We start from the raw sequence: 23,867 nt of genomic DNA on the forward strand, positions 1-23,867 counted from the left end.
AAATGAAGCTTAAAGAAAGAAAGAAAGAAAAAGCAATCCAATAAACAAAACCATTATAGTACTAGAATATTCAAGTACATTGTTCTTTACCACTTTTAAATGGTGTAGCCACCGCCATATGTTTGAACTTAAAAGAAACTCCTTTTAAATTAAACATATATACATTTTTCATCTTTCTAATCAAATTGCTGCTAGCAATTTTCAGACCTATTTAAGGTACATTTAATTTCAATGTTTCAATTTCTTGTATAGATTTAGCTTTCATGCTTCTCAATTAATTTTTTTTCTAATTAGTAGCATTAATATTCAATTATACTTATATACAATTAGTTTTTATTAGTCTTATATTTTATGTTTTAGTTCCTTTACATATATATATCGATGGGTAATCATCTTCATTAAAGAAAAGTAATAGTATTTTTTTTTAGAATAGGTGATATTATTATACAACAACAAGAGGAATCCTACAGCCCGGGATCAAGACATCAAAGCAACAAAACACAAGCAAAGACATGACAACAAAACCACAAACAAAGACAACAAGATAAGACCATAACACAGTCAAAACATAAACTTATATATCTCAAACAATCAAGGAGAAAGCCAGAGAAAAGAAACCAAAACCCCACAACTAGGGACAATAGCAAAACAAAAAGCAACAAGTTCAAATTAATGCATATCTAGAAGTAGTATCGCATCATTTTGCGCATAACATAGCATATCTTTTAGCAATCAATTCCATTGTGCTTGTGGCAAAGGGTTATACCCAAGTCGAGAGAGTCGACTATAAGGAGACTTTCTCATTTATTGCCACGTTGAAGTCTATTCAGATATTTCTTTCCATTGCCTCATATTATGACTATGAGATTTGGAAAATGGACTTCAAACCAGATTTTCTGAATGGCAATCTTGAAGAGTCCATTAATATGGAGCAGCCTGAGGGATTCATAACCCAAGCTCAAGAGTAAAAGGTTTGCAAGCTTAATCGGTCCATTTATGGATTGAAGCAAGCTTCTCATCTTGGAATAGAAGATTTGATACTGGGTTCAAATCTTATGGCTTTGATCAAAATGTTGATCAACCTTGTATTTACAAGAAAATCATCAACAATTCAATAGCTTTTCTTGTGCTATATGTAGAGATATTTTACTCATTGGGAATGATGTAGGCATGCATACTGAAATTAAGAATTGGCTAGCAATCCAATTCCAAATGAAAGAAAGATGTAGGCATGCTAACTAAAATTAAGTATTAGACTTCAATTTAAGACCCATACAAGTGAATTAGTTGCTGAAATTTTGCAGAAACTTTTCCTCTCCAAACCCTCATCCATCTAAAATCTATTGGCCTTAATTCAGTGTTTCCACCACACATTCTAAGCTTGAGAATAGTAGAGAAGGTCTCTTAGTGGTCCATGCAAATTTGAAGTCTCAATTCATGGAGTGAAAATGTGTTTGAAGAGATTCATCAAAGGTTGTAGTTCTTGAAACCCTTTCTCTGAAATTTTGTTTCAATGCATGTTTTTAAACTCAAATTAAGTGTAATTAGAGTGCTTATTGATTCTGATTTCTTCCGTTACATGTTAGTTTACTCTATCAATTGGTATCAGAGCATGATTTAAGCGCTCAATTAACGTTAATTTGAGTTTGGTTGGTGAAATTCTAGAATTGCATGTTTGGTTGACTGATATGGTGGAAATTCAACTTTAGCATTAGACTTATATGTGTGCACTAGTGTGTAATTTTGGTTTGGTTAGCTTATATGTGTTCTCTACTGTTTAATTTTATTGGCGTCATTAGAGTTGAAATTAGGCTATAATTGAAGATCAAAGCAAGCATGGTAGTGTTGCAGAAGGAATCAAGTTGTTGCCTTGCAGTGTCGTGACACTGCGATGAGAGCGTTGCAACGTTGTTCATATTCAGCCTGAGGCGTTGCAACCTTGGATGGAGCGTCGCAATACTATTCATCCTAGTAGGCATGCATCCGTGAGTCGATTCACGCGAGAGGACATTGTTGGGATTGCTGTCTTAATTCTCCCGGAGTCTCGTTGTTTTGTAAAGATACACATTGTTCAATGAATAAAATAAGTGTTATTTAATTTTGGTATTTACTTATATCTAATAAACAAAGCTCATTGGTTATCTTATGTGAACTTAAGCATGTATATGTGATATACAAGTGGATCATGCCTTAAGTGATAACCTAAATCAGTCTGTAGTATAAGGATTAAGGTGGGATACCTGATCCTGGTGACACTATGGATACGGCTCGCTTTGTAGAGGTTTGCAAGTGTTGTTAAACTAACTAACAGATGGTAGATCCTGACATTCGTGTGGAGACGTGGAGCAGGGGTGTCCTATACAAAGAGTTTGTATAAGACCTGAACCACGAGATGACTAGATTCTGTATATAATGTCGTTGATACTAGAGACTTCAATCTGAGTGTTCTCACCTAAACGACCATAGGTGACACGACCTCAATCTGAGTGTTTTATGAACTCCTGCCTTTAAGGGCGGTCCTTTGATTAGTATGGGTGAGAGTGGCCAGATTGCCAACCCAACATACCTACCTTTTTGGGGACTTGTCTGATCTGAGAGCTGGGAACTCAATCCACAATATGGAATTCACTCCTTTCCTAAAGCAGGGATAAGTAGAGAGATTGCTCCCTTAAGAACTGATTCCGAGGCTTGAACATAGTGACCACAACTTCTCTTTGGAAGAGAAGACTCAATCATAGTAGGACTATGACTTATGTTCATTAGAGGGATCAGTGACACTTAAGGAGACAGATGTAACTAAAGGGGCATAACGGTTATTGGTCCAGTTGTACTTACGAGAGATTTGTGAAGGGTTGTCGCACTGCTGATTGGTTAAGATCGACACATAATATATCTGTAGTGAGGAGAGTTCAACTGTCGGTCTTTAGTGGAATGCTGGCAGTTAACGGATGGTGGATCCCGTGACTAAAGAGTTTAGTCAGTTATTCACGTACCGTTGGAGCTTCGGATCTACAGGTCCATGAGGTCCCCTTAGTAACTTGGATTCATGTTGAAGGATCAAGTTCTTGGTGTTGATTTGAAATGTTCAAATTGACAAGAGGTGTTTTGATTATATATGATATAATCGGTATGATGTATAAGATACATTTAAGGGAGGATTAATGTAAATAAGATTTACATTAAGTACCATGGAATAGGAAAAGAACTATGGTTTATATCTTTCATGAGATGAAATATTAAAACTATAAGTTATAAATATAGTATAATAAGTTAGTTATCATTTATGTTTACAATAATATTAATTATTAGATAATTAATATTTTTTCTTTTAAATAACCAAAGTAGTGGGTGGTTATTAATCATGGTAACCGTGAGTATAAAGGAAATCGATTTCCTAATTTGAAAAAAGAGGTTTTTTTTACAAAAGTTTGAACAGATTTTGAGTTTTCTCTCCGGTGAAAAGAAACTTACGAAAGTCATCAAGTAAATACAGATTTACGAAACGACGAATGGGCTAGCTAAATGATCGTGCAGTGTTTTTGCATAGCTTTACTAGACGATCGTTGGCCCAAGGTAAACGATTGGTGTAAAATCGACCGAGCTAAACAATCGCATAGCTTTTGCTAGACAATCATATAGTTGTATCTAAACAATTGGGCATCGACCTATACGATAGGTTTCCGACTTTTCCCACTTGCCCAGTTGTATACACGATCTATCTTTCCTCCATTCATCTGCCTCACACCAAGTCCGAATAGAGCCCACCCTTTGGATTCTCACACCGAAAATACCAAGGTCGTCTGTTTGGTGGTGTCAGACTCAACTCAACATCATTGAGGTTTTCCGGAGGCCGTTCGTGGTGCTGCGGAGGAGTTCATGATTGAGGAGATTTTTTAGGACAAGCGCGAAGTGTTCGTGCTGTATTCGTGCGATTTTGCGGTCGTGTAGATCGAGCGCTCGTGGTGGCTGTTGTTCGATCAGAGTGCACATTGGAGCGTGGAGACGCTTCTGCCATTGTTAGTACATTTTTTTCCCTCTGTACATATGTTGGCTGTAATTTCTCTATAAATTGTATAACCGCTTGTATTGAAGTCGACATTAAATGATTTTTTGATTCATGATTGTAATTTGGAATAGTCTTGCTTCCGCTACTCACGGAAATCTCATTTTCGATTTCCTTCAGACGTCTGGTTTAACTGGTTCGTTCTTCATTTGGTCTACTTTGGTAATATCTAGTTCGGTTCAGCCTCAATTGGAGCATTTGAAGGCTGGTTCAGGCAATTCAGGTCTGATTTGGGTCGGGTCGAGCGATTCAGACCTCTTTTAAAGCTATTTTTGGGTTGTTTTTCTAATAATTAGTTTTTTTTTGCTTGTTTAGAATGCCAAAGTTGAACCATATTGGTGTTATTTAAGTATTTTATGCATGTGATATTTGTTATATCTGAATTAAACATGTTTGTGCATATACTATATCATTTAGATTTAAAATCCCACCATAGGAAAGCATGTTGCATGCATAATATTATGTTATAAGTTAGTTATAATATATAGTATGCATGTTTAGGGTTTTCTTAAAATTAATATAAGTGTCATGTTAATTTTGAATGCTTTTGATGTATATTATGGATGAATAGCATGTCTATTGTTTTATCATTTGTTATAAAATCGTATTAGACATTAAAATCCATAAGAAAGATTATCAACATGCTCACTTAGGTTAACAACTTGTTTTAATAGTTAAAATAAGTCGTTATCTTATAAAATACGGTTACAAACTCAATCGGTTCATAATCCTGTCTAAGGCTGGAGGTATTTATGTTGACGATTTACGTAACACCTCATACCTGGGGATTATGACCGAAATGTTGAGCATTGCTAACCGGTTTTATAAGCTTGCATAAGCGGTTTGAGGTTTAAAATTGGTTTAACACCTAGATATCGTAGGTTTAAATCCAAATATAAACGTTATACTTGGATAAATCATATAGACTTAGGTTGTTTAAAATTAGCTGGAATATACCTAAGCAGAAGAATACCTAAACATTTAGAACACTTCAGTGGGAGATTATCAATATATACGATATATCAATTTTTGCTCTCACGTCCTTAAGAGTTCACACTGCGAGATCCATGCTCGGCTTCGTGTCACTTTTACCACGACTGCTTTATTCAGAAAGTGTTTGCATGGGTCAATAATAAGGTGAATGGGGGAAGTGATTCATAGTAAGTAGGTGAAGGAAATGTGTTAGCATATCCTACAGTCTCCTCTATTTGTTTGAACCATGAGATTCCTATGTTGCGCCTGCTGTCATTTTAAGGCAGCACTAGCTAGTCGTTAACCGAGATGATCCATTCGGAGGGTTGTAACATAGGATTTGGTCAACCCAAGCTTAAAAAATGAATAGGGTTTTATAGTTCCATCTTGAACATTATCTTCTAATTTGAGAGCATGCTCATACCGTTCTATAAGATTTGAAAATGGTGGTCACACTTACAAGAGTTACTAAATGTTAATAAAGTTCTTGATCGAAAACGGTAACTAAACAACTATAAGAATAAGAGTTATTCAGGACATAGTATTTGGTCAAGATTGTCAGTGAAAAAGTATTTGGCTGCCCCTCGGTAGCATCTATTCTAACTTTCTAAAGTATCGTTGCAAATAAATAAAGAAATATGGGTACTTTATCACTTTTGCTAAAATTGGATTTAAATACATAAGTTTAATCAAATTTGCTTATCTTTCAGCAATGTCGAACTCGATTATACAACTTCTTGCTTTTGATAAATTCCATGGAGAAGATTACTCTAACTGGAAATCGAACATAAACACAATTCTAGTGGTTGACGACCTAAGGTTGTTTTTAACGGATGAATGTCCTCCTCTTTCCAGTTCAAATACTAACCCAAATGTTCGGGAAGCTTATGATAGATGGGTATAGGCTAATGTGAAGGCGAGAGCCTACATCTTGGCGAGCATTCTGATGTGCTCAATAAGAAACATGAACTCATGCCTACTGCCCGTGAAATCATGGTGTTGTTGCAAGAAATGTTCGGGCAACCGTCATCTTTAGTACGACATGCAGCTATAAAATATGTTTATAACTCACACATGAATGACAGGACCAATGTTAGGGAGCATGTCTTGGACATGATGGTCCACTTTAACATTGCAGAAGCTCACGACGCTATCATAGATTAGACCAGTCAAGTTAGTATGATCTTGGAGTCACTTCAAAAGAGCTTTTTGACCTTTTGAACTAACATTGTAATGAATAAGAATAAGTACAATATGACTACTCTACTGAATGAATTCTAAACTTACCAATCGATGATGAAATTAAAAGAAAGTGAAGCAAACGTTGTTTCACAGAATTTTTTTTTTCAAGGGATCATCTTCGGGAACGAAGCCTTCAAACAGACAAAAAGAAGTTTGCCTCTTCCTTTTCTAAAGATAGAAGTATCCAAATGAAGAAGAAGAGAAAATGGAAGAAGAAACCTACTACTAAGAAAACCAAGGCTCCTAAAAGAAAATGTTTTATTGTGGAGAAGACAGACATTGGAAACACAACTGCCCAAAATATCTAGTTGAAAAGAAAGTAGAAAATGAAAAATAAGGTAAAACAGATTTATTTGTAATTGAAACATGCTTAGTGGAAAGTTCTCACCTGGGTATTAGATTCAAACGCTTCTAACCATGTTTGCACTTTTCTATAGGAAACTAGTTTTTGGACTCAACTCTCAGAAAATGAAATGCCTTTCAAAGTAGGAACAGGAGAAGTCATTTCAACTAAAGCAGTGGGAGACATCAAGTTATATTTTGGAGAATCTTTCATTTTGTTAAAAAATGTATATTATGTACCCAAAATGAAACGAAATTTGATGTCCATATCTTGTCTATTAGAAAATATGTATAAAGTAACTTTTGAAATTAATGAAGTGTTCGTTTTTTCAAGAGGTTTTCATATTTGCTCTGCTAGACTTGAAATAACTTGTATGTATTAAAACCAACTAAAGCAAATGCCATTTTGAATATAGAGATGTTTAAAACGGCAAAAACTCCAAATAAAAGACGAAAAATTTCTCCTAACGCCTATCTTTGGCACCTTAAACTTGGTTATATAAATCTCAACAGAATTGAGAGATGGTAAAAAATTGGTCATCTAAATCAGTTGGAAGGTAGTTCTTTTACTAAAATATCTTTTACTGGAAAAGATCTTTGTACCAAAGAACCCTTAGAACTTATACATTCTGATCTTTGTGGTCCGATGAATGTCAAAGCTCGAATATATGAATATTTCGTCAATCTTTTTTTATGACTATTCGAGATATGACCATATTTACTTAATGAATCACAAGTTTAAAACTCTTGAAAGTTCAGAGAATTTAAGACAGAAATTGAAAACTTATTAGGAAAAAGAATTAAAACACTTCGATCAGATCGAGATGGTGAATATATGGATTTACTATTCCAGAACTATTTAGTAGATCATAGAATTCAATCCCAATTCACAGCACCTGGAACACCACAACAAAATGGTGTTAAAGAAAGGAGAAATTGAACTTTATTAGACATGGTTCGTTTGATGATGAGTTATGCTCAGTTACCTCAGTCCTTTTTGAGGTATGCAATACAAGTTGTCGTATATATTCTGAACATGGTTCCCTCAAAAAATATTTCAGAAACACCACATGAGTTATAGAAAAGACATAAAAGTAGTTTACGCCACTTCAGAATCTGAGGATGCTTGACACATGTGTTGGTGCAAAACCCTAAGAAATTGGAATGACATTCAAAATTATGCCTATTTGTAGGATGCCCTAAAGAAACAAAAGGTGGATTGTTCTATGATCCCCAAGAAGATAAAGTATTTGTATCGACAAATGTTATATTCCTGGAAGAATATCATATGAGAAATCATCAACCTTGCAGTAAACTAGTATTGAATGAAATGACCAAAGATACTAGAGGCAAATCAACAAAAGTTGTTGATCAAACTGGTCCTCAACAACAGTTGTTGTCCCATCACATACTTCTCAAGAGTTGAGAATGCCTCGATGTAGTGGGAGGGTGTTCATCAGCCTGATCGCTACATGAGTTTAACAAAAACTTAAGACATTATATTTGATGATGGCCTAGAGGAACCATTGACCTGTAAACAGGGAATCGATGATGTTGATAGGGAACAATGGATAAAATCCATGGACATGAAAATAGAGTTAATGTACTTCAATTCTGTTTGGGAACTTGTAAATCAACCACATGGGGTTAAACCTATAAGTTGTAAATGGATCTATAAGACTACAAGAGAAAGCGAAACCAAATTGGCAAAGTGCAAACCTATAAAGCAAGACTTGTGGCAAAAGGTTTTACTTAAAGGGAGGTAGTTGACTATGAAGAAACCTTCTTTCCTGTTGCCATGATAAAATCAATAAGAATACTTTTATCCACAGCTGCATATTATAATTATGAAATATGGCAAATGGATGTCAAGTCAGCTTTCTTGAATGGCCATCTTGACGAAAGAATTTTCATGTCTCAACTAGAAGGGTTCATTGAACAGGGTCAAGAACAAAATGTTTGTAAGCTTAAAAGTTCCATTTATGGGTTAAAACAAGTTTCTAGATCCTGAAATATAAGATTTGACACTGCAATCAAGTCTTATGGCTTTGAACAGAATGTTGACGAACTTTGTGTATATAAGAAAATAGACAACAAAACTGTAGCTTTTCTAGTCCTTTATATTGGTGATATCTTGCTCATTGGGAATGAAACAAGTTTACTTGCTGACGTAAAGAGATGGTTAGCATCACAATTACAAATGAAAGATTTGGGAGATGCTTAGTATGTTCTTGGGATCCAATTTTTTTGGAATCGCAAGAACAAAACTTTAGCATTATCTCACACTTTCAATGATGAGTTAGCACAAGATGTTGTCAAGTTATAATATGCACAATTCCAAAAAGGGTATGTTACCTTTTAGACATGGAATTCATTGGTCAAAGAAGCAGTGTCCTAAAACCCCTCAAGAAGTTGAGGAAATGAAAAGAATTCCTTATGCATCGGCAGTTAGGAGTCTGATGTATGACCATATTGTGTACAAATCTTGACATATACTTTGCAGTTGGAATCATCAGCAGTTTCCAATCCCATCCTCGACACAGTCATTGGACTGCTGTCAAGAACATCCTCAAGTATCTTCAGAGAATGAGGGACTATATGCTTGTGTATGGGCTTGAGGATTTGATCCTTACTGGATACACTGATTCTGATTTTTAGACTGATATAGACTCTAGGAAATCTACTTCAGGATCAATCTTTACTCTTAACGGAGGAGCTATAGTTTAGAGAACCATCAAATAGAGTTGTATAGCTGACTCCAAAATGGAAGCAGAATATCTAGTTGCATGCGAAACAGCTAAAAAAGTAGTGTCGCTGTGCAAGTTCCTGATAGATTTGGAAGTAGTTCCAAATATGCATCTGCCCATTACTTTGTATTGTGACAATAATGATGCAGTTGCCAATTCCAAGGAACCAAGAAGTCAAAAACGTGGAAAACACATCGAAAGAAAGTATCATCTCATCATGGAGATAGTACACCAAGGAGACGTGATAGTCACGAAGATAGCCTCAGAAGATAACCTTGCTAATTTGTTTACAAAGGCCCTCTCGACTAAAGTATTCGAGGGCCACCTGGTCGGACTAGGACTACGAGCATCATAATCTAGGATAAGTGGGAGAATGTCAAGGGTATATTGATGCACTAATTTATTGTATTTTCTCTCTATTTTTCTCAACATTGTAAAACATTATGTTTGTATGTTTTTCTCACTGAGCACTAGTCCAAGTGGGATTGTTGGGAATGTCCTAAAACTCGCAGTTTGTAAATATTGTTAACATATTCTATTTATCAATACAAGTATTATTGAGTATTTTATTCAATAAATTGTTATTTGTATTGCATTCTGTTATAAAAATCCTATAAACGAATCCACGGCTATAATATGAATACTTTAACTTTATGTGTTGACATAAAAGAGGATCAAGTTTTAGTAGATAGCCAAAATGGTCTATAAGTACATGGATGAGATTGGGTACCTCATTCTGGTGACACTATTGGATGCGGCCTATTCTGTATGTTGATACAAATGATGTGATTCCAAAATCATTCATATGGAGACATGTGAGTGGGGGCATCCTATGCAATGAATTTGCATAAGACCGGACCTCGAGATAGTCATTTTTCTTTATAACCACTGTTTACTGATAAAACTGACTATTTCAAACTCACTGATCTGGGGTAACTCGATCTTAATCCTAACCTAACTATGAACTTCTGTTTATTCGGAATTATCCTTTGATCTGCATAGGTGAGAGTAGTCCAACAACACTACTCAATAAGCATCCCATTTTGGGGATAAAAAGGGATAGATAGCTGGGGACATAATTATGTAAGATGAAACTCACTCCTACTCGACTTAGGGTTAGCAGATATGTTGTTCTCTTAAGCACTGATTCTTGGTCTTGAACAATGGGGCCCTGCCCTCTCGTGATCGAAAGGGACATGGTTTATAAGTTAGACTATAATTATAGGGATAAAATGGTAATTTTTACCTAGCTGTAAATACGAACGACCTGTGAAGGTCAACTTACTGATTATGGTTATAATGGACAAAAATATATCTACAATGAGGAGAGTACAACTATCGAGCTATAGTGGTGTGTCTCAATAGTTAACGAACATTGATTAAATTCGTTCTAAAGAGTTTAATTAATTAATCTCAAATCATTGGAGCTCATGATCTGTAGGTCCATAGGCCCCTCTATTAGCTCGTGAAATGATCTTGGAACAGTGAATTGAGCAGATTTGAAATATTCAAACCGAAATTAGGGTTTTGAATTTGAATTCAATTTAGGGTTTGGTTAATTATATTAGATATAATTAACGAAATTCGAGAGTTCGAAAATATTTAAAGAATGATTTAAATATTTGATGAAGTGAAATATAATATATAATATTTGATATTAAATTTAATTAATTAAATTAGTTTAATTAATTATCCAATTTAATTCAATTTTGAAATTGGTATCCAAAATTAGCAATTTGATTAATTAATTTTTTTCGAAATTCAATATTATAAAACTTAATTTAGAATTTGATTTTTGAAAAATCAAAATTAAGTTTTAGAATTAATCAGATTTTATAAAATTAAATTGGATTTAAATTTACAAAGAGAGAGAGAAGAGAAAGTGGAAAAATCCATCCACTCAAATTCCACCTCATGCCACTTCAATTTCAATGGAAATAGAAGTGGCATTAACCTATCAAACTGAGTTGCATGGTTTTCATCTATAAATTGAAGTATTGGACTTCAATTTGAGATCCATGCAAGTGAATTGGTTGCTAAAATTTTGCGAAAACTTTTCCTCTCCAAACCCTTATCCATCTCAAGTCTATTGGCTCAATTCAGTATTTCCCCCACACATTCCAAGCTTGAGAATAGTAAAGAAGGTCTCTATGGTGGTCCATTATAAATTTGAAGTCTCAATTCGTGGAGCGAAGTTGTGTTTGAAGAGATTCATCAAATGTTGTAGTTCTTGAAACCTTTTCTCTGAAATTTTGTCTCAATTCATGTTTTTAAACTCAAATTAAATGTAATTAGGGTGCTTATTGATTCTGATTTCTGCCACTGCATGTTAATTACTCTATCAGATATAACATAATACGGATACGTTGAAGATACGTATTGTGTGTCTATATATATAATGTCTAATTAATTGCTATAATACATATTTTAAGTTAGATTAGAATAGATTCAAGAAGAGAGTGAAAACTTGAAAAAAAATCCAGTAATGTCGAGTGATTGTTGAGTGACTGGAGTAGACGGTAAGAAAAAAGTAGAAGATGAAGATTAAATAATGAAGTTGAGGATGAAGGAGGTGTGAATCATGATTTAAATAGTGGGAGAGAAGGGAAGAATGAAGATTTAATTACGTTTTGGATTTTTTTTTATATAAAAAAAATTATATTTTATCATTTTTAATTTATTTTGTTTTGGATTGCTCAATTTAAGTGGATTTTTATGTTTGGAAGTAATTTTAAAATGGTTGAAATCACTTTTTTTTTTCATTTTCAAAATCACCGTGAAACATGTTTAATTCTTCAAAACTAATTTTGATGATATGAAAATTGCATCTAAAAGTGTAAAATTGAAAATTAAATTAATTTTGAGGAATTAAAATTGTGTTTTCAAGTGATTTTAAAAATAAAAAAAGTGATTTTTAATGATTTTAAAATCACTCTTAAACATGCACTAAAATAAAATGGATTGTAAGTTGGATTTTTTAAATGGTTGGGCTTAAATTTGAAACAAAAAATTGATACGCGTATCTGAAAATTAAAAATAAAAATAAAAAAATCAGATACTTCAAATCAGACACGTATCTGGACATATTCATATCGTATCTATATCTGATACCGATTCTCTGCACAATTAGAAGTATCTGTGTTTCCTAGGTTTTATGTTTTCACATTCACTAAGTTTACTGAATATATGTTTAGCTAAAACTGTTTTCGGATTCTTGATCTAACCAATACAATTTCTAAAAAAAACAATTTTCATGTTTTCTTTGTATCCAGAATTTTATTTTGAAAATTTAAAATGTTGAATTATATTAAATAAAGATAAAAAAATTTAAAATATAGTATGTCATGTTATAAACTCAGTTCAAACTTTTTAAATTTAAATATGTATTATGTAATGTATTATAAATTAAATTAAGTTAAATTTCAAGTTTGATACATGGTTTGGATAAAGTTAAAAGTTAGATTTTAAAGTTTAGAATTTAATTCCCATAGTTTGATAGTCCATATGATTTGTTAAATTCTCTTAAATAGTTTTTACCATAAAATTATTTATTATGAAGCTTTTATCAAGCCATAGAAGATAAATTTTAATTATAAATTAGAAGACTTTAATTTTAATTACTCCAACCGAAGGATCAAAATTTCAAATTTTCTTATAAATTATATAATACTACCAAACAATAATTATACAAATTTTTCAATATAAAACATGTTCACGAATAAAGTACCAATAATTTATTATCAATTAATATTTAATAAATAATTGTAATTAGTTTACAATTGTTTCAATTAAAATTCAATTTCTACTACCAAATACATATCTTCATATTCTTTAGAAAACAGATCCTTAATATTTATACCCGTCGATCTAAATGAACCCTAAAGAAAAATCCAATTATTTTCTTTGTGGGCCGAGCTGGGCTTGAGCCTATATCCCTGGGCCAAAACTACCGACATGAGAGTCAAGACTTACTCGGGCCCGCATCGGCTGGGTCTATTGGGCTTTTCCAGTTGGATCAACATGGGCTTGCCGTCTTTCATCTGTTGATTGGATCATTTTCCTGGATTTACATTCTCGTCCCTGCTTCGACGGCCGCTGCAACTGCAAAGTACGGTCGTCCGCTCTCAGGCAGGGCGGGGCGGTGGTTATGATACCAAATCCGAGGGCTAGACTTGTATCACCATCAGGTGCCGGTTTTGGTTTCAAGATTCTGATGGAGAATCGAGCTCAGCAAAAAGACTATCTTCACTATAATCACACTGATCGTTGCAGAAATGCTAGATGGACAGCCAGGTTTTTTCTTTCGTACATTTTCATTATCTATCGCTTTATTTGATTTGAGATTTTACTCCTGGAATGAGCTTCGTATTTGGTGGTTGTTGTAATTCAATCTGAATCTGAAAAGGCTGTCAATCAAGCTGTTGTTGTGCTATTGGCAGGGAAAGCTACCAACTCATGTATGGAAGGCCGTGGCAAGAAGTGCTTGATTTTTACTTTCATGCTGTTAATGGAAGGTTCTCACTGTCCTCGTTGTTTGGAACTGAGGCGAGTCTCCAATATCAACGTTATCTTTAAACTTTGTTCCTCTTTCTCTATAATTATTCCGTTTCTTGAAATGGAAGGAATGGAATCTTGAGCTAGGATTTCTTTTCCTTCCTTTGCGAGCTTATGAATCCTTTTCTTTTGTAATGCTAAGAGCGATCTTTATATATGTTAAGCTCTTTCGTCATAATGTTGTAGTTGGATAGTTTTTTTCTTTCTTTCTTTTTTTCTTTTTTGCTACAATTCGATATTGATATCTATGGTTAATTTCATTTGTTTCATGCAATGCAATCTCAAGAGTAGTTAATCCTCCTCCTGCAACCTAAAATTGTAGGGAAAATAGGGAGGATAATGTATTTGTTGTACGATTTTCTAAATCTTAAAGGAATCTTATTTCTGTCTTTTCAGCTTCTTTGATTCTTAAAATCATGGATTACATCTAAGACTGCCAATTGCTTTAACATTGTAGTGTGTAGGTTCTAAATTTAGCTTGGATTCCCAGTTCTGGAGATGATTTTTAATCAAATGCTTGCTGTCAGTTGTTACATTTGATTAATTGATCACGTTCATGATTTTGAAACAATGTTGTTTTATAAATCTCATTGATTGATTAAAATTTGGAGAAATGAGGATGAAAGTTTTGTTCTACAATTATCTTGTATAAAAACAGGAAGATATATATATATTTTTAATAATTTATTGTATATAGTACTTTATCGACAGATAGGTCATGATCATGATGATGCTGAGATTCCATTGATTTACAACACAGCAGAGTTAAACAGAGTTTCAGTTAAAGATAAGACTGGGAGATGGGCAAGGGCAACATTTAAGATTGTTCTTTCCTACCATGGAAATTCTTTTGATGGGTGGCAAAAGCAGCCAGGCTTGAATACTGTTCAGGGGTAAGCTTATTTGATGGCACTCATGCCAGTTACCATATCCACAAGTAATATTGTATACAATTGGGAGCTAGTGTTGTTCTTTTCGTATCAATTGAAAATCTTGTGCTTTCATTTCAAGTGAAACTTTCGTCTTGTGGACAATGTCAAAATTAAGTCAATCAATCTTGTTAATCTCACCTTTCTGGTACTATATCTTCTTCCTCCAGTATAATAGTTTGAAGTAATGTTTTAATGTCTTTAGATGTATAAATAGTTTGTTTTCAATCTAGAGATGGCTAGCACTGCTGTATATTGGAGGATTATAGTACTTGTATCCTTTGGCAGCTTGGTAGAAAAATCTCTAGGGAAGTTCGTAGATGATAAGAAAGCTCAGATGTTGAAAGATAAATGCTTACCAATAGAAGGATGTGCTGTGGTTGCTGGGCGCACTGACAAAGGGGTGACAGCTCTGCGTCAAGTTTGCTCATTCTGTATGATGGCATTCTAATTTCTATTTGAATTATTTCCAATCTGTGCCTTTATACCAATAATAGAATTCAAGCTAGACATCCAAACTACTTGGCCATCACAGTACCAATAATAGAATTCAACCTGAACCAAGCTTCCTTTGGTTTGAGTTCTTTATCATAAATATGTACATGGAACTTGTTTAGAAAAAGGAATTACTATATGTGTAATATTTGAATTTTTGCTGTTTCTTTCCATCTTTGGTTTCAAATTGCCCTTGGAGGGAAACAATCCCTTTCTGACTTCACCCACTTAAATTTTATTATTGTTTTCTATTTTAGAGAAACAATATCCCACTTCAGTTAAACTCCCATACTTGTAGATACTTGGCGTACAGATGTTCAACCTCAAGACATTGAAGATTCCATCAATAGAGCAGCTCCTGGAAAACTCAGAACATTATCTGTTTCTCAGGTAAAACTTAGGTTATTGGAAATGAGTGTGGTGCCCCCTGTGTAGCTTTAATATTGTTGAAGATGTTACTTGTCTATTTCTCTTTCAGATACATGTACATGCAACTTCTCAAATTACTTACTGCTGTAGGTGTCTCGTATCTTCCATCCGAATTTCTCTGCTAAGTGGAGGCGATATCTGTATATTTTTCCTCTGAATGATGGAGAGAACATGGAGCCAGATTATGCAATTTGGGAAGATGTAGAAGACTGTAGAAAAGAAGAAAATTATGGTAAAATAGAAGTCTTAAATGGTGAAGAATGCAAGGACGAGATTCATGATAATTTGGTCTTCGGTCCGAATGATGAGGAGCTTGTGTCGGCTGATAAACCTCAAACATTTAGTATAAGGAGGGTTAACCAACTACTTAGGAAACTAGAAGGGAAGTTGTTATCGTACAAGATGTTTGCACGTGACACCAAAGCATCAAGAAATGAGTGAGAATCATGAATTGATCCAATTATTGCCTTTTTTTTTTGGTAGTTATTCTAGCTTCTAATTTAAGTATCATAGTTCTTTTTGTTTTGTTTTGTTTTTTCTTCTTTTTTCATGTGAGCTACATCCCCAGTTCTTTTTGTTTTATTTTAATTATATTTTTTTCTTTCTGCTCATAAAGACCCTCGACATATTTCTTCTTATTCTGCTCATAGAGAATATTGCTAATTTTCTTCTTATAGTCACTCTTTTAAACTCTTTAGGAGCTATTTATAGCAATGTGAAGAGGGGTGATTCCAGGGTGTGTGTTCTTTTGTGGGATCACTGGATTGAAAGGAACGACAGTTTTTTCTCTCATAAAAATTAGGAAAATGAGGAGAGTTGGATAATGAAAAAATTTATGCATCGACATGCTAATTTTGGTCAAGCCTCAGTTTTAATCATCACCAAATGTAATTAAGTATTGTCTGTTCCATGAACAGTTCTTTTAGGTTCTTGATTCGTTGCTTCTGGTTCTCATCTTACTGAGTTTTTTGAAAGAGAGAGGAAAAATAAATAAAACAATAAAAAAGATTTGATTGTATGTATGATGAGGATAGCAAGCTGAAGACTGACTTAGCATAGTTGGTATACATTTATCAGTAGATAACTTTTCGTTTGTGTCAACATGATTAATGTCCTTGTATTATCGAGAGAGATAGAGATTAATGTGCTTGTATCCATGAACAGGATAGCTAGTCTGTAGACTGACTAAACAAAGTTCGTCCTTGAATTTACCAGTCAATGGTTTTTTTTTTTTTTGTGTGTGTGTGTGTGTCAATATGAGATTTATGTGCTTGCTTGTAGCTTTCTTTTTCCCCAATGTTTTCTTATCGATGACAGGAATATGTTCAGAACTTTCTGAGTCTCTGACATGTACTAACGGTGACTATCATCCTTTTCAGAGGTCCACCTACGGAGTGTTTTGTTTACCATGCAAGAGCAGTGGAAGCTAGATTACCATGCTTGGTATTTTTCCTACTTGTGATCCTCTTCAGTCTCTCATCCTCCTTTTCTTTGATTATCCTTTTGCTTCTACACTTCTCCCCTATTGAAATCTATCTTTAGTGTTGTAACTATAAAACAATATTCTATACTCTATAGCTCACATACGCTGAAAAGAAGTAGAACCATGTTATCTGCATTGTGTTTTTCACTGATTCAGAACATAGAAAACAGAAGATGAATTTGTGGAAGAGTATGAATAGAGGAAAAATACAAAAAATTTACTTTGATATTATATCTTCAACGTGAAGTATTTGCATAGCAAGCTACCTTGTAGTGTGTGTATATATATATATATTTATATATTTGTATTCTAATCTTCTCTCTCTTTTTCTTTTTCATTTTTTATGGGGAGGTTGTTTTCCTCATGTTTATGTAGAGCTTTGTCTCTTAAATCGATACCTTATTCTTTGTTCTTTTACCGCTTGATTTTGCTTCATAGTCGAAGCATGTTTCCTATTTATGTCAACATGCTATCAACATTTTTCTCTATTGAACCGACTTTTTTTTTTTATTAACATCACGTAGCTTCTTCCTACATTTAATCTTCTTCTGTCCAAATTATTTTTATTTGTTTATCCAAGAAAACTAGTGACGCTAGTGAATGCTGCCACTTCAAATTTGGGGATCTAACTTAGTGGTGTTCTTCTATTGACAGGACCAAGGAGTAGGAAGAAGTGTTATGTGCGTTGAGCTGGTTGCTAATCGCTTCTTGCGTAAGGTATCATATTCATCTCCGTGGTTGCCTATGCTAAAGACCATATTGTACTGAACGTAAAATTTTTCTATTTAGATTTAGATAATCCTTTCTTCAACTGCTTAAACTCGAGAGTTAACATCTTAATCGTCAGCAAGAGAAGTTCCCCTTCGTTTTAGCAATGTGAAACAACCATTAGGGACATGTTCAAATGAAAAAATGAAACTAATTATTATGTCTTCTGTTGAATCCTTGTTTCTTTAGCAGTTCAACCAATTATAATGGAATCTAATGTTTGACACCTAAATGTTATATAGTCAAAGTCGTAAGATTAGTCGAGGTGCACGTAGACTGGCCCAAACACTCACAAATATTAACAAAATAACAATAATAAATTAATAATGAAATCTAATGATGACCCTTGCAGATGGTACGGGTGCTTGTTGCGACAGCAATTAGAGAGGCAGCGGCGGGTGCTGGAGAGGATGCGTTACTAGAGCTGATGGATGCCACATGTCGACGTGCCACTGCACCACCTGCGCCTCCTGATGGCCTCAGTCTTGTTGATGTAGGGTATACAGAATTTGATTCACAAAATTGCTTCATTTTAAATGACTAATTTTGCCCTTCTTTTCGATCAAAGTTGCCGAGATTATAGCCGCTTGGTCTATTACGTATTACCCACTCTTTCATTGGTGGTGTTATTAATTATTACCATATTCACTTAGTGATTGAATTGTGTTAAGAGAAATGTCTGCTTAGGGTTTGAAAGTTGGTATGCATTTTATCACACATCACTTTAGGGTGTTTGTATTTGTGTTGGAGATTGAGTTTTGTTTGCATCAACTCTTCAAAATGGTTGAACCGAAGAGTCAAACCTCATATGTAGATCGGTAGGACAACTCCAGAGGGAATGAACAAAGTTTAATTACAGCCTTTTATTTTTTTAAATGGCCTCATTTATCACTTTTTGTCGGGTAGCTTTGAAAGAATTAATTCACCATCTAATTAAGCGACATGGGTTTGGATCAAACTGTTATATATATATATATATGATTTTGAGCATTTTAAATATATTTTTGGAGAAATATCTTTTTGTTCTCTAGGTTTTAAGTCTAGTTTTCATTTGGTTCCTAAGTTTTAAAATGTTATATTTTTACCTTTGAATTTTAAATTTTGTTTTCCTTTGGTCTTGAGGTGTGTATATAAATACCACTAAGATTTGTAGTTTGTTTAAAAAATATTTATAATCTTTCAAAAGTTGCAATATTACTCGCAACCTTTCATAAATGTTTCAAAAGTATCTTTAGAATAAAATTTGTAATAGTCCAACATTCTTACATATTTTTACTCAAATAGTTTCTTAGAGTAATAGTAACTTTTGGAGGAACTTAATCAACACATGCATTCCACATGGTATTTCCAATTATTCTTCATCTTAAATGATATTTTTCGTTTCATTGTATTATATGATTTTCCCTTAGGTTTTTAATCTAAAATTTATTTCCATCTATTTGATTGAAGAAAGTACACTTTCCGTCTTATTTACCTCGCATCCATTCCCAATTGGAAAGCACGATTGAATTTGTTTAGGAAAGTTGTTTGAATGGTACAACTCTATGCCTTCACTGCAACTTTTATCTACTGCATGTTTGCTTATTTCACTGCTTATCTAGAATTAAATTGTTACTTCTTTAAAAAATAGTACTCAAGAATTTTAGACATTTCCACCCAGGAGAGAATTTACCAATCATGTATCGAACTTCCTAAGCGTTGTTGAGTCAAAGCAAACACATTAATTTTTCCCGTTCTACATTCAAAACCTATACACTATTCATCGAAAAGCCCTTATCTTCATCTTCAACCTCTCACCCTTCAGCTAGAAATTAGCAAGCACTTTTATGTAATCATCTCATGGAGGTTGTCTGTCTGTCTCTGCTGTTACTTTTTATAAAGCTTTTGTTTGTTTGTTAACTCAAGCCTTAGCTCACATGGCGAAATTGAGTTCATCAGATAATCCTCTTGAAGATCTAATATCAGCTTCACTGGCATATGAAGAATAGAAATCTTCATCCCCATCCTTTTCTTTTACTTCATCAATCTTCTCCACGACTTCTCGTAAATCCAACCGCTTCTCGAAGTCGCTTTCGCAACATGCCATTGCAATCCTGAGAAGCTTCATCATTTCACCTTCACTGCTCTTGGTTTGCCCCATTTCCTTATCAAATACTTGTGTATTCCATTCTTTTTCAGGAATGGTTTTGACCCAACTTGCCAAATCTTCTTCATCCCCACTCTTGTTCTGATGCAGAAAGTTGGCTGGGAATTTCCCTGTTAGAATCTCTAGGATCAACAGCCCAAAGCTCCACACGTCTGTCTTCTTTGTGATCCGACCTTGTTGCGTGTACTCTGGGGATTTGTACGCCACCATTAGCTCATGAGCGTGCTCTTGGTTCACGACCGGGATCAGGCCATAGTCCGAAAGAAGGGGCTCGTGATTCGCCTTCAGAAGCACGTTTGAGGACTTGAGATGGCCATGTGGAGTTATCAGACTTGGAAGCTCACTGTACAGATACCGAAGACCCTTACCAATGCCCTTGATGATCTTCAATCTTGCAGGCCAATCCAGGGCTGGTTGACCCACGGCTTGATGTCCTAAAAGGAATGGACAACAGAATCCAATTTAGCCAACCAAATTTTGAAGCATTCTAAGAACAGACTATCACTAAACTCAAATGTTTAGGTCCGTTTGGTAATTTTTTTTAAAAAAAAAAAAAAAAAATTAGCCTATTTTCTCTCATTTTCTTATAATAGTTTGCATCTAATAGTTGAATTCTTAATCAAAATTTCAAAAATAAAAACTACCTTTTAAAATTATTTTTTTTAGTTTTCAAATTGTTGCTTTGGTTTTTAAAAACATGGCTAAAAAGTAAATAACAAAACAAGAAATTTAAAGGTGAAAATAGTGTTTATAGAATTAATTTTAAAAAACTAAAAACCAAACAATTACCGAACGAAATCTCAGTAAATCAATAGATTACTCTATATTTAACACTCTACCTCATGCATGAACTTCCTTGAAGTTCAAACATAGAACCTACTATTCTAACATCATGCTAAATTCACGCTCAATCTACAAGTTTAAGTCGATAAGTCTAGAAGAGCTCTCGATAAAACGCCCTACAAGTTTAAGTTGGTAACTTATCGTATGTCAATCTTTTGTGCACATTCTTAACATATTCTTCACTTAGGTTCGACTAGAACTTAGTTATGAGAAATTATATTAAACTCAAAAGTGTAAGTTGATAGATTGTGATATATTTAATCTTTTTAGCCGATAAATGTGTTGAATTGAAGTTATAAAGAAAGTTGAATGTACCATGAAGTTGAACTGCCAAGCTGCCTTTCTCAACATAGTCTGTTATGAGAAGCTTTTCTTCCTTTTTATAATAGTAGGCCACAAGAGGTAGCAAATTTGGGTGTTTCAGTCTTCCAATTCTCCTCATATGTTCTTGGAATTCCTCTCTATCCACATTGTTCATTTGCTTAAACCTCTTAACCACCATGACAGGTCCATTGGTCAAGGCTGCTTTGTAAGAAGAACCAAAGCACCCACTTCCTAGGATTTCTGCTGAGGCTTTAAGCAAATCTGATAAATCAAACTTCTCTGAGTCCTCTCTTACAAATGACAATTTAGCACTATCAGCTGACCGTTTCCCTGACCCGCTTCCATGGCTAGAGCCACGGTCCGGTGACCTCGACCCGACTCCCGGATCTAGTTCACTACCACATGGAGATTTTCCGTGGGCTGGATCCTCTTGGTTAGATGATGATTGGTTCCGACGGCTAAGGATGACTATTCCTGCACCGATGGCAAGCAGAGCCGCTGTCACAGCTATTGAAACCATGATAATGCTCCCAATTGATGGCATCTTTGAGGTGTTGCATGGTTTATTAAGTGGCGCTCCACATAAACCTTCAATGCCTGCATATAGGAGAAACAGCTTGTTAGAACTAAAATGGACAGAAGTTCCACAATTAAACTAAATCACCGATTAATCCAAAAGTTTAAGCTCATAGATAAAAGTACTCTTCTTATTTGTGGGCTTGAAATATATGTAGAAGACATAACAAGTAAAAATCAATATTAAACAGGGAGAAAATAATATTGTAGGGGTTTGAGCATGACCTCTTAGACCACCTATTCTGATATCATGTTAAATCACCGATTGACCCAAAAGCTTAAACTCATGGGTGAATATAGATTTAATATTAATTAATCTAACACCTTCCAATTTTCTTGACTAGTCCTATCAAAAGGAAAATCTTGGATTTGAACCTTACTTGATTCTAAAATTACAGGAGTGAGTATCTATCATAGGTTGACCTAGTGGTAAATAAAGAGTGTGACTTTATTAAAAGACCTAAAAGGTCATGGGTTCAACCTATGGTAGGCACCATCGAGTATCTAATATCCTATGAGTTTTTTGACACCTAAATGTTGTAGAGTCAGATAGGTTATCCCGTGAGATTAGTTGAGGTGCACGTAAGTTAACCTAGACATTTACGGATATAAAAGTATATAGATATATACTACATGGAGGTGTGATGAGATGAAGAGTTTGATCATATCATATGCGATTGAAAAGTGATTTAAATGAATTCTAATAAAAAAAAAAAAGTTGGATAAATGATGCATGATGGCGAAGGAAGATGAAAAATGAAGAAGAAAGTGACCTGAAAAGGAGGATGGATCCATGTGGGAGAAGGAATGTGGGATTGGGCCATGAAGTTGATCATTATTAGAGACATTAAAGGACTTGAATGTCTTTTGTTGGAAATTAGGAATTTGGCCAGAAAACTTATTTCCTTCAAGCCTCAACTCCAACAAACGAGGCAACTCAACCAAAGACCAAGGAATTTGACCTTCCAACTCATTCTGAGCCAAATGCACTTTCTTCAAAGACAACATACTTGAAAATGAATCACCGGGAACGTTCCCTGAGAAATGATTGCTTGACAAATACAAAGATTTCAATGACCCAAGTCTCTTTACATCAGGCAAAGACCCTTCAAATTCATTGTTCATAAGACTAATTGTCCTTAATTGAGGCACCCCTTCAAGGGACTCGATATCAATATGCCCCTTGAGCCCCATATTCTCAAGCTTCAATCCCCAAACATTTCCCTTCTCGCAAAGAATACCGACCCAATTCGCCTTATTGCCCGAGCAAGGGGAAGACCCCGTAACCCAATTCCCCAACGAATTATTGTTAGTGTCAAGAGAGCTCTTGAACTTGAGAAGCGCTTCTGCATCTGTAGAAGCGCTCCAAGAAACAACGAGCTCCAATGAGATGACAATGAGAATGAGAGCGGTGGCGGTGCTGGGTGGCGTAGATAGGCATGCCATGAGTCTAAATTCGGAAAGTTAAAGGTAACGCACGCAGCGGCGGGGTGGGGGCGGCAGGCGGCGGCGTGCTCGCCCGGGGGGCTATTTAGACGGTGGTTTTGCAATTATGTGTTGGTGAAATGGGGCTGAAGAAGAAGGGGTGAAGGAGGGAATGGAATATTATTGATGGCATTGAAGAAAAGAGGAAGAGAGAGAGAGAGGAGAGGAAAAGAATTGAGAAACGAATGTACGGAGGGAGGAACAAAAGGCCTAAGAATAGGGAAAATATTTTACAAAATTATGGCTTCTTCTTCTTCTTCAGTTGTTGACCAAGTCTTTTTAATTTCCTGTTTTTTGCCTTTTAACATTTCTTTGAGAACTATACGCCAAACCTTTGAATGGGACAGATGAGCTTTTTTTTCTTTTTCTTTTTGTGTTCCTCTTTGGTGTTTTCTTCTCCTTTGGTTATATTGAATCATGACATGCAATTTACAACTTTTAAAAAAAAAAACAGTCGTTTTGTTTCCTT

The 23,867-nt window shown here is 34.6% G+C and overlaps 2 protein-coding genes across 2 annotated transcripts; one reads left to right on the forward strand and one right to left on the reverse strand.

The window, feature by feature from the left end:
* Positions 1-13,335: 13,335 nt before the first annotated feature.
* On the forward strand, positions 13,336-18,758 carry LOC120070605 (tRNA pseudouridine synthase A). The gene is made up of 9 exons (XM_039022420.1): positions 13,336-13,659; positions 13,806-13,911; positions 14,632-14,813; positions 15,138-15,283; positions 15,643-15,734; positions 15,864-16,210; positions 17,153-17,216; positions 17,911-17,973; positions 18,377-18,758. Exons 1-9 carry the CDS (start codon positions 13,514-13,516, stop codon positions 18,566-18,568), a joined length of 1,338 nt encoding a protein of 445 aa, XP_038878348.1. The 5' UTR covers positions 13,336-13,513; the 3' UTR covers positions 18,569-18,758.
* Positions 18,759-19,150: 392 nt separating this feature from the next.
* Positions 19,151-23,645, reverse strand: LOC120070922 (pollen receptor-like kinase 1). Its single transcript, XM_039022834.1, has 3 exons — positions 22,687-23,645; positions 21,329-21,934; positions 19,151-20,604 (listed from the first exon to the last, which is right to left on the reverse strand). Exons 1-3 carry the CDS (start codon positions 23,357-23,359, stop codon positions 19,937-19,939), a joined length of 1,947 nt encoding a protein of 648 aa, XP_038878762.1. The 5' UTR covers positions 23,360-23,645; the 3' UTR covers positions 19,151-19,936.
* Positions 23,646-23,867: the final 222 nt, after the last annotated feature.

The sequence above is a fragment of the Benincasa hispida genome, chromosome 2 (assembly GCF_009727055.1).
Source record: "Benincasa hispida cultivar B227 chromosome 2, ASM972705v1, whole genome shotgun sequence".
In the NCBI taxonomy this organism is placed as follows: domain Eukaryota; kingdom Viridiplantae; phylum Streptophyta; class Magnoliopsida; order Cucurbitales; family Cucurbitaceae; genus Benincasa; species Benincasa hispida.

What these genes read in the sequence shown, in the direction of transcription:
- LOC120070922 (XM_039022834.1), bottom strand. Translation starts at nt 23,359, where the DNA reads ATGGCATGCCTATCTACGCCACCCAGCACCGCCACCGCTCTCATTCTC. An exon ending in GGATCCATCCTCCTTTTCAG is followed by an intron (nt 21,935 to 22,686) that starts GTCACTTTCTTC and finishes TCCTATATGCAG; the next exon opens with GCATTGAAGGTTTATGTGGA. An exon ending in CTTGGCAGTTCAACTTCATG is followed by an intron (nt 20,605 to 21,328) that starts GTACATTCAACT and finishes CATTCCTTTTAG; the next exon opens with GACATCAAGCCGTGGGTCAA.
- LOC120070605 (XM_039022420.1), top strand. Translation starts at nt 13,514, where the DNA reads ATGATACCAAATCCGAGGGCTAGACTTGTATCACCATCAGGTGCCGGT. An exon ending in GCGTCAAGTTTGCTCATTCT is followed by an intron (nt 15,284 to 15,642) that starts GTATGATGGCAT and finishes CCATACTTGTAG; the next exon opens with ATACTTGGCGTACAGATGTT. An exon ending in CTAATCGCTTCTTGCGTAAG is followed by an intron (nt 17,974 to 18,376) that starts GTATCATATTCA and finishes TGACCCTTGCAG; the next exon opens with ATGGTACGGGTGCTTGTTGC.